At 43.6% G+C, this 13,294-nt stretch overlaps 1 protein-coding gene across 4 annotated transcripts in view; it reads right to left on the bottom strand.

The window, feature by feature from the left end:
- Positions 1 to 238: 238 nt before the first annotated feature.
- The window catches only part of slc37a1 (solute carrier family 37 member 1), a 198,433-nt gene continuing 185,377 nt past the window's right edge, over positions 239 to 13,294 (bottom strand). For all 4 annotated transcript variants that reach the window (XM_072513035.1, XM_072513037.1, XM_072513034.1 and 1 more), the window contains one exon: positions 239 to 11,330. In XM_072513035.1, coding sequence (XP_072369136.1) covers positions 11,315 to 11,330 — 16 coding nt within the window. In that variant the 3' untranslated portion in view covers positions 239 to 11,314. The remainder of the gene's footprint in view (positions 11,331 to 13,294) is intronic.

Below are 13,294 nucleotides of genomic sequence, written 5' to 3'. Positions count from 1 at the left end.
GTTTCAGAGTGGTTAGAATGTGAAGCTTGCCACCACAGGAAGCAAACAGCTTTGACTATTCAGAAGGAATCCAGTAAGTGGAGGAGAGAAAAGGGAATGGGAGGAGACTGGTACAAGCCCACGCAGACTAGCTGCGCTGAATAGCCTGTTTCTAGTGCCGTGCATTCCACGTAGGCAATTCATTCACTCTGAAGTGCTGTGGGATATTGTGAGGTTGCAAAAGACTTCACAGAAATGCAACATTTTAGTTCTCTTTATTTCAGATGTGTCGCTGAAACATATACACCATAAATAACAAGAAACAGGAATAAATATCTAAAATTAGTCCACTGCACGGTCCACGGACCAGTTCTGGCATTCACGTATCAAATCAGGATTATTCCTCAACCCTTTAAGACAAAGTAAAAGTAATTTTTCCCATAGTGCACTCGCTTCAAAGCGATTCGTCACCTGTTGACAAAGTCAATGTGTCTAAACGACCCAAATACATCTGAATATGAATGTTCAGGAACCAGCTCCCATTAAAACACAACACAAAGACTGGGACCGAAAGGAATAAGCAAAGGGATTTGCATAGCTCCAGAATAGATGGACCCACCGGGTGGGTTAAAAGAAAAACATCACACAAAAAAAAAATCTGAAAATCAGTCTGAAAACAAAGGCAACAGTAACAGGGAACAACAGCACAGTGAAAACACCCAGCTCGCCTCACCAGCCAGTCTCGCCAATCACTTCCACTCCCTTCTCCCTCTTTTAGTTCAATGCCAGTTTATAGCAGTTATTATTCCTCTGGTGTTCCCCTGACAGGCTATTTCCATTTTCCAGGCGATGGCCATTCACTGTTCACATCCCTGATATCCCCCAAAAGGCTTTAACCCCACAGGCACCACAGTTACACTGCCCAACAGCTCATTCTCCAGGGTAATACCAGGCAAAGGGCTCCCCACACAGTTCACATTTAAACTCTCTCCCACTTCACAGGGCAGTTCTGCCGAGCCACCTTAGTTGCTCCTCAGTAACCCTGCTGCAAGAAACACCCCTTCGCCACACCCGCTGTCCGCTGGGACAAGCGTTTCTACAGCAGATTTCCAGGAGGGCACACTCAGGGTTTTCAGACACACAGCTAGGTTAGAATGTAGAATTTTCTTATTTAAAACTGACTCATTGTCCTTTTTTTAAAAAAAAGTAATTTGAAATTTGAAGAGCATTGGTCAAGAATGTGGAGACCTTAGTTCAGAAGAAAATATTATATTTAAAATGGGTTTTTGCAGGTTCAACATTCAAAAGCTATTCCCAAAATGCGCTCCAATAATTTATAATAATAATTATTATAATAATCTTTATTGTCACAAGTAGGCTTACATTAACACTGCAATGAAGCTATTGTGGAAAAACTCCTAGTCGCCACATTCCGGCGCCTGTTACCCAAGATCTCAATATTTATGATAATATTAAACAAAATTAATTTTGTCATCATGTGAGCACGATTTCATCCAACATTTTACAGGTTCAGTTAGTGGGAATTTGAGTTCTAGCCCACTACTCTCGCCCCATAACTCTCAGCAAAGATTTATCCCATTGAGAAAGAAAGACTCCATGGCTAAATAAGTTGAGGATAGCACCAAATTGAAGAAATACTAGTGTGGATTCTCCGGCTCCCCAAGCCGCGTGTTTCCTGGCCGCGCGCCGCTCGCTGGAGACAGGATTCTGTCTTCTCGCCGCCTGTCAATGGGGTTTCCCATTGTAGCCACCCCCATGTCGCTGGGTGTGCTGCCGGAGGGAAGAGAGAATCGCAACAACCGGAGAATTCGGCGACTGTATAAATCTGCAAAAGTTAGCGATTGGTCAGAAGACTGGTCATGTAAGAACCAGTAAAGATTGATTATAAGAAAAATAATAAAGAGGGAGAAAGTAGGGTATGAAAGAGAGCAAGATCATAATCTAGAAGCAAATACTGAGAGTTTCTATTGGTATTTAAGTAGGAAAAGAGTAATTAAAGCTAGCGTTAGACCTCTAGAGAGAGAGAGTCTGGGGAATTCATAATGGGAAATGTGTTTTGTGTCTGTATCGTTGTAGAAGACCCAGAAAACCTCTCAAAGAAACTAAGAGGTGAAAGGGAGAGAGCAACTTAAAACAATCACCATCAGCAGTGAAACAGAACTGGGAAAATTATTAGATCCAAAGGCTCAGAATCCTAGGGTCTTAAACAAGGAGGTAGCACAGATAGCAGATGCATTGGTTGTAATCTTCCAAAACTCCTTAGATTGGAAAACAGCTAATGTAATACATTTATTCAAAAAAGGAGAGAGGCAGAAAGCAGGAAACTAAAGGCCAGTCAGCTTAACATCTGACATAGAGAAAGTGCTAGAATCCATCATTAAGGTTAGAGCAGGATACTTAGATAATCACGATTTGATCAGGCAAAGCCAACATGGTCTTGTGAAAGAGAAATCATGTTTAACTAATCTATTAGAGTTTTTTGACAAAGTAACTTCAAGGTGGGAAACCAGTAGATGTAGCGTACTTTGTTTTCCAAAAGCCATTTGTTAAGGTTAAGCCATCAAAGGTTATTATGCAAGATAAGAGCACATGATGTAGGGGTGACATATCAGCATGGGTAAAAGATTGGTTGGCTAATAGGAAGCAAAGAGTAGGGATAAATGGGTTTTATTCCGATTAGCAAATTGTAATTAGTAGAGTGTCACACTGAGATCAGTGCAAGGTCCTTAACTATTTACAATCTATATAAACAACTTATATGAAGGGACTGACTGTATGGTTGTGAAATTTGCTGATGACACAAAGATAGAAAAGGACATGTGAAGAGGACATTAGGAGCCTGAGAAGGGATACTGTTAAGTGAGTGAGCAACAATTTGGTAGATGGAGCATAATGTGGGAAAATGTGAACTTGTTCACTTTGGCAGGAAGAATAAAAAACTAACATATTATTAAAATGGAGTCCGATTGCAGAACTCTGTTACAGAGGGATCTGGATGTACATGGATTGCAAAAAGTATTCAGGTACAGCAAGTGATTTGGAAGACAAATAAAATATTGGTGTTTATTGTGAGAGGAATGGAATATAAAAGAGTTGTACAGGGCTTTAGTGAGACTGGATCTGGAGCAGTGTGTACACTTCAGGTCCCCTTATTTAAGAAAGGATATAATCGCAGTTCAGAGAAGGTCCACTTGACTGAATCCCGGGATGAAGGAGTTATCCTATGAGGAAAGGTTGAGTAGGCTGGGCCTGAATCGATTGGCGTTTAGACGAATGACAGGTGATCTTATTGAAACATGTGAGATGCTGAGGGGACTCGACAGGGTGGAGACTGAGAGGATGATTCATTGGGGAATCTAGAACCAGGGGACAGTTAAAAAATGAGGTCTCTCTTTTAGGATGAAGATAAGGAGAAATATCTTCACGCAGAGAATCATTAGTCTGAGGAATTCTCTTCCCAGAAGCAGTGGAGGCTGAGTCAGTGAATTTATTCAATGCAGAGTTAGACAGATTCTTGTTAGACAAGGGAGTCAACAGTTATGGGGAGGCACTTTAGCACAGTGATTATCACTGTTGCTTCACAGCTCCAGGGTCCCAGGTTCGATTCCGGCTTGGGTCACTGTCTGTGCGGAGTCTGCACGTTCTCCCTGTGTGTGCGTGGGTTTCCTCCGGGTGCTCCGGTTTCCTCCCTCAAGTCCTGAAAGACGTGCTGTTGGTGAATTGGACATTCTGAATTCTCCCCGTGTACCCGAACAGGCGCCGGAAGGTGGCGACTAGGGGCTTTTCATAGTAACCGCATTGCAGTGTTAATGTAAACCTACTTGTGACACTAATAAAGATTATTATTATTATGGGGAGAAGACCGGGTGGGAGAATCACTCAGGTGCCGCGCGAGTCCCGCCAGGCCGTCCCGACGCATGCACGCAATTCTCCCACCCCCCCCAAATTGGCGCGGCGCGAATCACGGCTGGCCGCTGGGAGAATCGCCGCTTGCCGTTGGTAATGGGCGAGCGGCGATTCACCGGCTCGAATGGGCCAAGCGGCCTGCCCAACATGACAGGTCGGCGCCATCCACACCTGGTCGCTGCCGGCGGGAACAGTGCGGGAACGCTGGGGGGGCGGCCTCGCGATCGGTGCCCACCGATCGGCGGGCCGGCCTCTCTGAAGGAGGACCTCCTTTCCTCCGCTGCCCCGCAAGATCCACCCGTCATCTTCTTGCGGAGAGGATGGCAACCGCGCATGCGCGGGGGACGTATTTACACGGCGCCGGTCCTAGCCCCCCAGGGGCGGGAGAATAGGGGGTTGGGAACGGCCTCCGACGCCGGAGTGAAACACTCCGGTTTTCACTCCGGCGTCGGGACTTAGTCTCCCGATGGGAGAATTGCGCCCAGGGAGTTGAGATCTGGAATTACTGATCACAATATTTTTATTAATGTTGAGCACTTCTGTTCAATTCCAACAAGGTGACAATGTTTGAACTATTCTCTGAACTGATAGTCTCTCATATTTATACTGCTGTAATAAAAAAATCTGCTAAACTTGGAATATAACTCAGTGTAGTCAACCCTGGAATATAACTCTCACAGTGCAGTCTACCCTGGAATATAACTCACACAGTGCAGTCTACCCTGGAATATAACTCACACAGTGCAGTCTACCCTGGAATATAACTCTCACAGTGCAGTCTACCCTGGAATATAACTGTCACAGTGCAGTCTACCCTGGAATATAACTCTCTCAGTGCAGTCTACACTGGAATATAACTCACACAGTGCAGTCTACACTGGAATATAACTCACACAGTGCAGTCTACACTGGAATATAACTCTCACAGTGCAGTCTACCCTGGAATATAACTCACACAGTGCAGTCTACCCTGGAATATAACTCTCACAGTGCAGTGTACCCTGGAATATAACTCTCACAGTGCAGTCTACACTGGAATATAACTCTCACAGTGCAGTCTACCCTGGAATATAACTCACACAGTGCAGTCTACACTGGAATATAACACACACAGTGCAGTCTACACTGGAATATAACTCTCACAGTGCAGTCTACCCTGGAATATAACTCACACAGTGCAGTCTACCCTGGAATATAACTCACTCTGTGCAGTCTACCCTGGAATATAACTCACACAGTGCAGTCTACACTGGAATATAACTCAGTGCAGTCTACACTGGAATATAACTCTCACAGTGCAGTCTACACTGGAATATAACTCACAGTGCAGTCTACCCTGGAATATAACTCACACAGTGCAGTCTACACTGGAATATAACTCACTCTGTGCAGTCTACCCTGGAATATAACTCACACAGTGCAGTCTACACTGGAATATAACTCAGTGCAGTCTACACTGGAATATAACTCTCACAGTGCAGTCTACCCTGGAATATAACTCACACAGTGCAGTCTACACTGGAATATAACTCAGTGCAGTCTACACTGGAATATAACTCTCACAGTGCAGTCTACACTGGAATATAACTCTCACAGTGCAGTCTACCCTGGAATATAACTCACTCTGTGCAGTCTACCCTGGAATATAACTCACACAGTGCAGTCTACACTGGAATATAACTCTCACAGTGCAGTCTACCCTGGAATATAACTCACTCTGTGCAGTCTACCCTGGAATATAACTCACACAGTGCAGTCTACACTGGAATATAACTCAGTGCAGTCTACCCTGGAATATAACTCTCTCAGTGCAGTCTACACTGGAATATAACTCTCACAGTGCAGTCTACACTGGAATATAACTCACACAGTGCAGTCTACACTGGAATATAACTCAGTGCAGTCTACACTGGAATATAACTCTCACAGTGCAGTCTACACTGGAATATAACTCACTCAGTGCAGTCTGCCCTGGAATATAACTCTCACAGTGCAGTCTACACTGGAATATAACTCTCACAGTGCAGTCTACCCTGGAATATAACTCTCAGTGCAGTCTACACTGGAATATAACTCTCACAGTGCAGTCTACACTGGAATATAACTCTCAGTGCAGTCTACACTGGAATATAACTCTCACAGTGCAGTCTACACTGGAATATAACTCTCACAGTGCAGTCTACACTGGAATATAACTCTCAGTGCAGTCTACACTGGAATATAACTCTCACAGTGCAGTCTACCCTGGAATATAACTCTCACAGTGCAGTCTACACTGGAATATAACTCTCACAGTGCAGTCTACCCTGGAATATAACTCTCAGTGCAGTCTACACTGGAATATAACTCTCACAGTGCAGTCTACACTGGAATATAACTCTCACAGTGCAGTCTACCCTGGAATATAACTCACACAGTGCAGTCTACCCTGGAATATAACTCACACAGTGCAGTCTACACTGGAATATAACTCTCACAGTGCAGTCTACCCTGGAATATAACTCACTCAGTGCAGTGTACCCTGGAATATAACTCTCACAGTGCAGTCTACCCTGGAATATAACTCTCACAGTGCAGTCTACCCTGGAATATAACTCTCACAGTGCAGTCTACCCTGGAATATAACTCTCACAGTGCAGTCTACCCTGGAATATAACTCACACAGTGCAGTCTACCCTGGAATATAACTCTCACAGTGCAGTCTACCCTGGAATATAACTCACACAGTGCAGTCTACACTGGAATATAACTCACACAGTGCAGTCTACCCTGGAATATAACTCTCACAGTGCAGTCTACCCTGGAATATAACTCTCACAGTGCAGTCTACCCTGGAATATAACTCTCACAGTGCAGTCTACCCTGGAATATAACTCTCACAGTGCAGTCTACACTGGAATATAACTCACTCAGTGCAGTCTACCCTGGAATATAACTCTCACAGTGCAGTCTACCCTGGAATATAACTCACACAGTGCAGTCTACACTGGAATATAACTCACACAGTGCAGTCTACCCTGGAATATAACTCTCACAGTGCAGTCTACCCTGGAATATAACTCTCACAGTGCAGTCTACCCTGGAATATAACTCACACAGTGCAGTCTACCCTGGAATATAACTCTCACAGTGCAGTCTACCCTGGAATATAACTCTCACAGTGCAGTCTACCCTGGAATATAACTCTCACAGTGCAGTCTACACTGGAATATAACTCACACAGTGCAGTCTACCCTGGAATATAACTCACACAGTGCAGTCTACACTGGAATATAACTCTCACAGTGCAGTCTACCCTGGAATATAACTCTCACAGTGCAGTCTACACTGGAATATAACTCACACAGTGCAGTCTACCTTGGAAAAGAACTCTCACAGTGCAGTCTACCCTGGAATATAACTCTCACAGTGCAGTCTACCCTGGAATATAACTCTCACAGTGCAGTCTACACTGGAATATAACTCACACAGTGCAGTCTACCCTGGAATATAACTCACACAGTGCAGTCTACACTGGAATATAACTCTCACAGTGCAGTCTACCCTGGAATATAACTCTCACAGTGCAGTCTACACTGGAATATAACTCACACAGTGCAGTCTACCCTGGAAAAGAACTCTCACAGTGCAGTCTACCCTGGAATATAACTCACACAGTGCAGTCTACCCTGGAATATAACTCACACAGTGCAGTCTACACTGGAATATAACTCTCACAGTGCAGTCTACCCTGGAATATAACTCACACAGTGCAGTCTACACTGGAATATAACTCTCACAGTGCAGTCTACCCTGGAATATAACTCACACAGTGCAGTCTACCCTGGAATATAACTCACACAGTGCAGTCTACACTGGAATATAACTCTCACAGTGCAGTCTACACTGGAATATAACTCACACAGTGCAGTCTACCCTGGAATATAACTCTCACAGTGCAGTCTACACTGGAATATAACTCACACAGTGCAGTCTACCCTGGAATAAAACTCTCACAGTGCAGTCTACACTGGAATATAACTCTCACAGTGCAGTCTACCCTGGAATATAACTCACACAGTGCAGTCTACCCTGGAATATAACTCTCACAGTGCAGTCTACCCTGGAATATAACTCACACAGTGCAGTCTACCCTGGAATAAAACTCTCACAGTGCAGTCTACACTGGAATATAACTCACACAGTGCAGTCTACCCTGGAATAAAACTCTCACAGTGCAGTCTACACTGGAATATAACTCTCACAGTGCAGTCTACCCTGGAATATAACTCTCACAGTGCAGTCTACCCTGGAATATAACTCTCACAGTGCAGTCTACCTTGGAAAAGAACTCTCACAGTGCAGTCTACCCTGGAATATAACTCACACAGTGCAGTCTACCCTGGAATATAACTCTCACAGTGCAGTCTACCCTGGAATATAACTCTCACAGTGCAGTCTACACTGGAAAAGAACTCACTCTGTGCAGTCTACCCTGGAATATAACTCACACAGTGCAGTCTACCCTGGAATATAACTCTCACAGTGCAGTCTACCCTGGAATATAACTCACACAGTGCAGTCTACCCTGGAATATAACTCACTCTGTGCAGTCTACCCTGGAATATAACTCACACAGTGCAGTCTACCCTGGAATATAACTCACTCTGTGCAGTCTACCCTGGAATATAACTCACTCAGTGCAGTCTACCCTGGAATATAACTCACACAGTGCAGTCTACACTGGAATATAACTCACTCAGTGCAGTCTACCCTGGAATATAACTCTCACAGTGCAGTCTACCCTGGAATATAACTCACACAGTGCAGTCTACCCTGGAATATAACTCTCACAGTGCAGTCTACACTGGAATATAACTCTCACAGTGCAGTCTACCCTGGAATATAACTCTCACAGTGCAGTCTACCCTGGAATATAACTCTCAGTGCAGTCTACACTGGAATATAACTCACACAGTGCAGTCTACCCTGGAATATAACTCTCACAGTGCAGTCTACCCTGGAATATAACTCACACAGTGCAGTCTACCCTGGAATATAACTCACACAGTGCAGTCTACCCTGGAATATAACTCTCACAGTGCAGTCTACCCTGGAATATAACTCACACAGTGCAGTCTACCCTGGAATATAACTCACACAGTGCAGTCTACCCTGGAATATAACTCTCACAGTGCAGTGTACCCTGGAATATAACTCACTAAGTGCAGTCTACACTGGAATATAACTCTCACAGTGCAGTGTACCCTGGAATATAACTCACTAAGTGCAGTCTACACTGGATATAATTCTCTGTGTAGTCTACACTGGAATATAACTCTCACACTGTGACATTTGCTAGGATAACTTGGTCAGTGCAATTCAGTTCAATATCTGCTTGTGCAATATGTTTAGTGCAATAACTACGAAAATAACTCATCCATCCAGTGTGATATCACTGAGAATTACCCGTCTAGTGCAATATGTTTGAATATTCTACCGAGTGATTTACAATTTGAGAACAACCTGCTCAGCGTGATACAATTATATTATGTATTTTCTTCCCATGTACTTAATCATCTGTTGAGCTGCTCGCAGAAAAATACTTTTCACTGTACCTCGGTACACGTGACAATAAACCAATCCAATCCAATCCAGGGTAAAATATATCAGTCTCTAATCAAGCAGCAGTTTGGTTCATTGGTAGCATTCTTTTTGAGTCAGAAAATACTTGATCGAGGCTGATGGTCTATTAACAAGCTAGTGCTGCATTGCTGAATATTTTAGTAAACATTTCCCAGCGCCCTGCTCAGCTAACCCTTCTTTTGTTACAGTTGTGGAAAGAATGGACTTTTTCCATTGACAACATTCCCTCTTCAAACAATTCATTCTATTTATTTCTGACATTTTATGTCATGGCTAAAATTCTTGTTTATCCAATAATTCTTTCCAGAAACCCAATTGTCTCGTCAGAAATTCTGAACACGAGAAACTTAATTTCCTCTCCAACCTCCACACTTTGCTTCCCAGTTACCATGTGGTTTCTGTTTCTGTCAGACCCAGAATTCGACACGTGCTGTGCAGAACATTGTAAACCTGCCCATCAATCTGAGCAGTTACCGTCAGAAATAAACTGCACACCTCGAGCTCAGGCACCAAGTCACATTAAAGGGTTCAGCCTAAAAGAACAATTTAATGTTTTTTAAAAACATTTAATCGGAGCCTCAGGTTCTCATGGAGACTGTCAAAGGTTGGTCAGCGTTTGACAAACTATAATACCACCCGTCCACTACCTCTACATTTGAACATTGAACTGTCTGCTCTTCAGTAGGTGTTTATCAGTAAAGTCACACTCCAGGTTTGATATGGGATAGCCTTGTCTTCACACTGACATGTTTTCTGTAGTGTGAATCAGATGTTTAAACCCCTAAGTGACTCTGCAGTGAAGCAGAGTGAAATTCTCACTCCATTCCACTAGTGTCAGTCTGGACTCTGACTTGAGATAACGGGGAAATTCCCATGATAACTGCATGGCTACAGAGAAGCCGGATGATTTATTACAGATATTTGGTGCACCTACCCTCAACTCAGAGTAAAAATCTCAAACTCGCAACTTGTTATAATCTGTTCTCTGATTGCACAGTTAGGAAATGATGTTTCACAGGCAGTGAATCGGGTAACAGCTGACACACTGGGTGATTCTGAATATCAAAAAGTACAAACATAAAATGAATGAACACGAGGGTTGTAGAAGTGGGTCAGTGCTTCAGGAAGGGGATGAATCAGATTCATGCCACCTGTTGAGATTTCAAAAATTACAGTCCCATCCCAAATATGAATGTTACAATCAGGAAATAACATAAACACAGAGGGCGAGATTGCATTTCACCAGCCAGAACGAGACACACAAGTCTCACCTTTGACCCTTCCGTATTTGGTCACACAAATGCTCCCATTGCAGCACAAGCTCCTTCACTCACCGTCTTTGCTGGGCCCTTGCGTCCTTTACCAGGTCTCTGATACGGTCATTCTGTAAGCGACTGACAAGCAGAGAACTAAAATCGAGATGCTTACCAAATCCCACATGAATTAAATCCCCCCCCTGTCCCCAAATAAATATATTTAAATTAAACTGCAACCACGTTAATACCTCTGAGATCAGAAGTAAGCAAATAATCAAATATCTTCATAAATTGATTGTCTTCATAAAAACGAGATAGAAGGCACATTGAATTTGCCTCCAAAAAACATGGTCCAGGCAGCAGGTTCAAACATGTTGAAGTTTAGCGAGTCCTGAGATTGGAATACGATCACAGATGCTGCCGACTGCACAGGATTTCATATTCCTACTGCCCATCTCCAGGGCTGTGCAACATGGATCAAACACAACAACTGTTCAATGTTTAGCTGTGACACTGAGGTGTGGATGTCAGTGTTTCTTCAGTCTGCAGGAGGGTTCGAGAGAAACAAACAAAAACATCAGTTATTAAAAGACAGGCGCCAGAATTTCTCACCTCACAATAAGTCCAATTTGCCCCCCCCTCCCCTCATCCTGAACTCAGCTCGGCAAACTCGGGCCTGAGAGCTTCCAGTAAAATCCCTAAAGTTCAAGAAATGCCCAAGTAGAGAAACTGAAGTTATAGAATCCAAAAAAGCAGCTGCTAATTCCTCTAATTAACATTAAAGATAAAGATAAATTAAACCCATAATATATTTCAAATAAGTGAAGTTCAGAACTAAGTTACACCATCATCTCTTGCTGTTGACAGTCCTAAACAGAACCTTGACAGTCCAGCAGTGCTACTATCAGGAAGCATTAGCTCTGCAGGCTATTGAAACCAGACCCACACAAACTGGAACAGCAGCTATTACAATCCCAGACCCCAACAGCGGCTGCGACATTGGACCGAAACACCAATATTTTGTAAGTGTGTGTGCAAAGAATGATTCACTCCAGGAGTGAAGAATTAGGGATTTGGTATAAAAAGCAAAACTTTATTATGAATACAGATTAAATTCATTAACTTTACACCTGAAAAGAACAGTTTAAATTACCCCATAACCATCCTGCTCCATTCCCTATTAAACAGCAAGAAAAGAAACATACAGCTCACAATCTATCTGAAATTCAGCCGGGGAGAGAGTAATACTTGCTTCAGGGGAGAGAGTAATACTTGCTTCAGGGGAGAGAGTAATACTTGCTTCAGGGGAGAGAGTAATACTTGCTTCAGGGGAGAGAGTAATACTTGCTTCAGGGGAGAGAGTAATACTTGCTTCAGGGGAGAGAGTAATACTTGCTTCAGGGGAGAGAGTAATACTTGCTTCAGGGGAGAGAGTAATACTTGCTTCAGGGGAGAGAGTAATACTTGCTTCAGGGGAGAGAGTAATACTTGCTTCAGGGGAGAGAGTAATACTTGCTTCAGGGGAGAGAGTAATACTTGCTTCAGGGGAGAGAGTAATACTTGCTTCAGGGGAGAGAGTAATACTTGCTTCAGGGGAGAGAGTAATACTTGCTTCAGGGGAGAGAGTAATACTTGCTTCAGGGGAGAGAGTAATACTTGCTTCAGGGGAGAGAGTAATACTTGCTTCAGGGGAGAGAGTAATACTTGCTTCAGGGGAGAGAGTAATACTTGCTTCAGGGGAGAGAGTAATACTTGCTTCAGGGGCGAGAGTAATACTTGCTTCAGGGGCGAGAGTAATACTTGCTTCAGGGGAGAGAGTAATACTTGCTTCAGGGGATAGAGTAATACTTGCTTCAGGGGAGAGAGTAATACTTGCTTCAGGGGAGAGAGTAATACTTGCTTCAGGGGAGAGAGTAATACTTGCTTCAGGGGAGAGAGTAATACTTGCTTCAGGGGAGAGAGTAATACTTGCTTCAGGGGAGAGAGTAATACTTGCTTCAGGGGAGAGAGTAATACTTGCTTCAGGGGAGAGAGTAATACTTGCTTCAGGGGAGAGAGTAATACTTGCTTCAGGGGAGAGAGTAATACTTGCTTCAGGGGATAGAGTAATACTTGCTTCAGGGGAGAAAGTAATACTTGCTTCAGGGGAGAGAGTAATACTTGCTTCAGGGGAGAGAGTAATACTTGCTTCAGGGGAGAGAGTAATACTTGCTTCAGGGGAGAGAGTAATACTTGCTTCAGGGGAGAGAGTAATACTTGCTTCAGGGGAGAGAGTAATACTTGCTTCAGGGGAGAGAGTAATACTTGCTTCAGGGGAGAGAGTAATACTTGCTTCAGGGGAGAGAGTAATACTTGCTTCAGGGGAGAGAGTAATACTTGCTTCAGGGGAGAGAGTAATACTTGCTTCAGGGGAGAGAGTAATACTTGCTTCAGGGGAGAGAGTAATACTTGCTTCAGGGGAGAGAGTAATACTTGCTTCAGGGGAGAGAGTAATACTTGCTTCAGGG

This window comes from Scyliorhinus torazame, chromosome 8, assembly GCF_047496885.1.
Source record: "Scyliorhinus torazame isolate Kashiwa2021f chromosome 8, sScyTor2.1, whole genome shotgun sequence".
Lineage (NCBI taxonomy): Eukaryota > Metazoa > Chordata > Chondrichthyes > Carcharhiniformes > Scyliorhinidae > Scyliorhinus > Scyliorhinus torazame.
The sequence above is the reverse complement of the archived record's forward strand: the minus strand, read 5'-3'. Positions and strand labels throughout refer to the sequence as shown.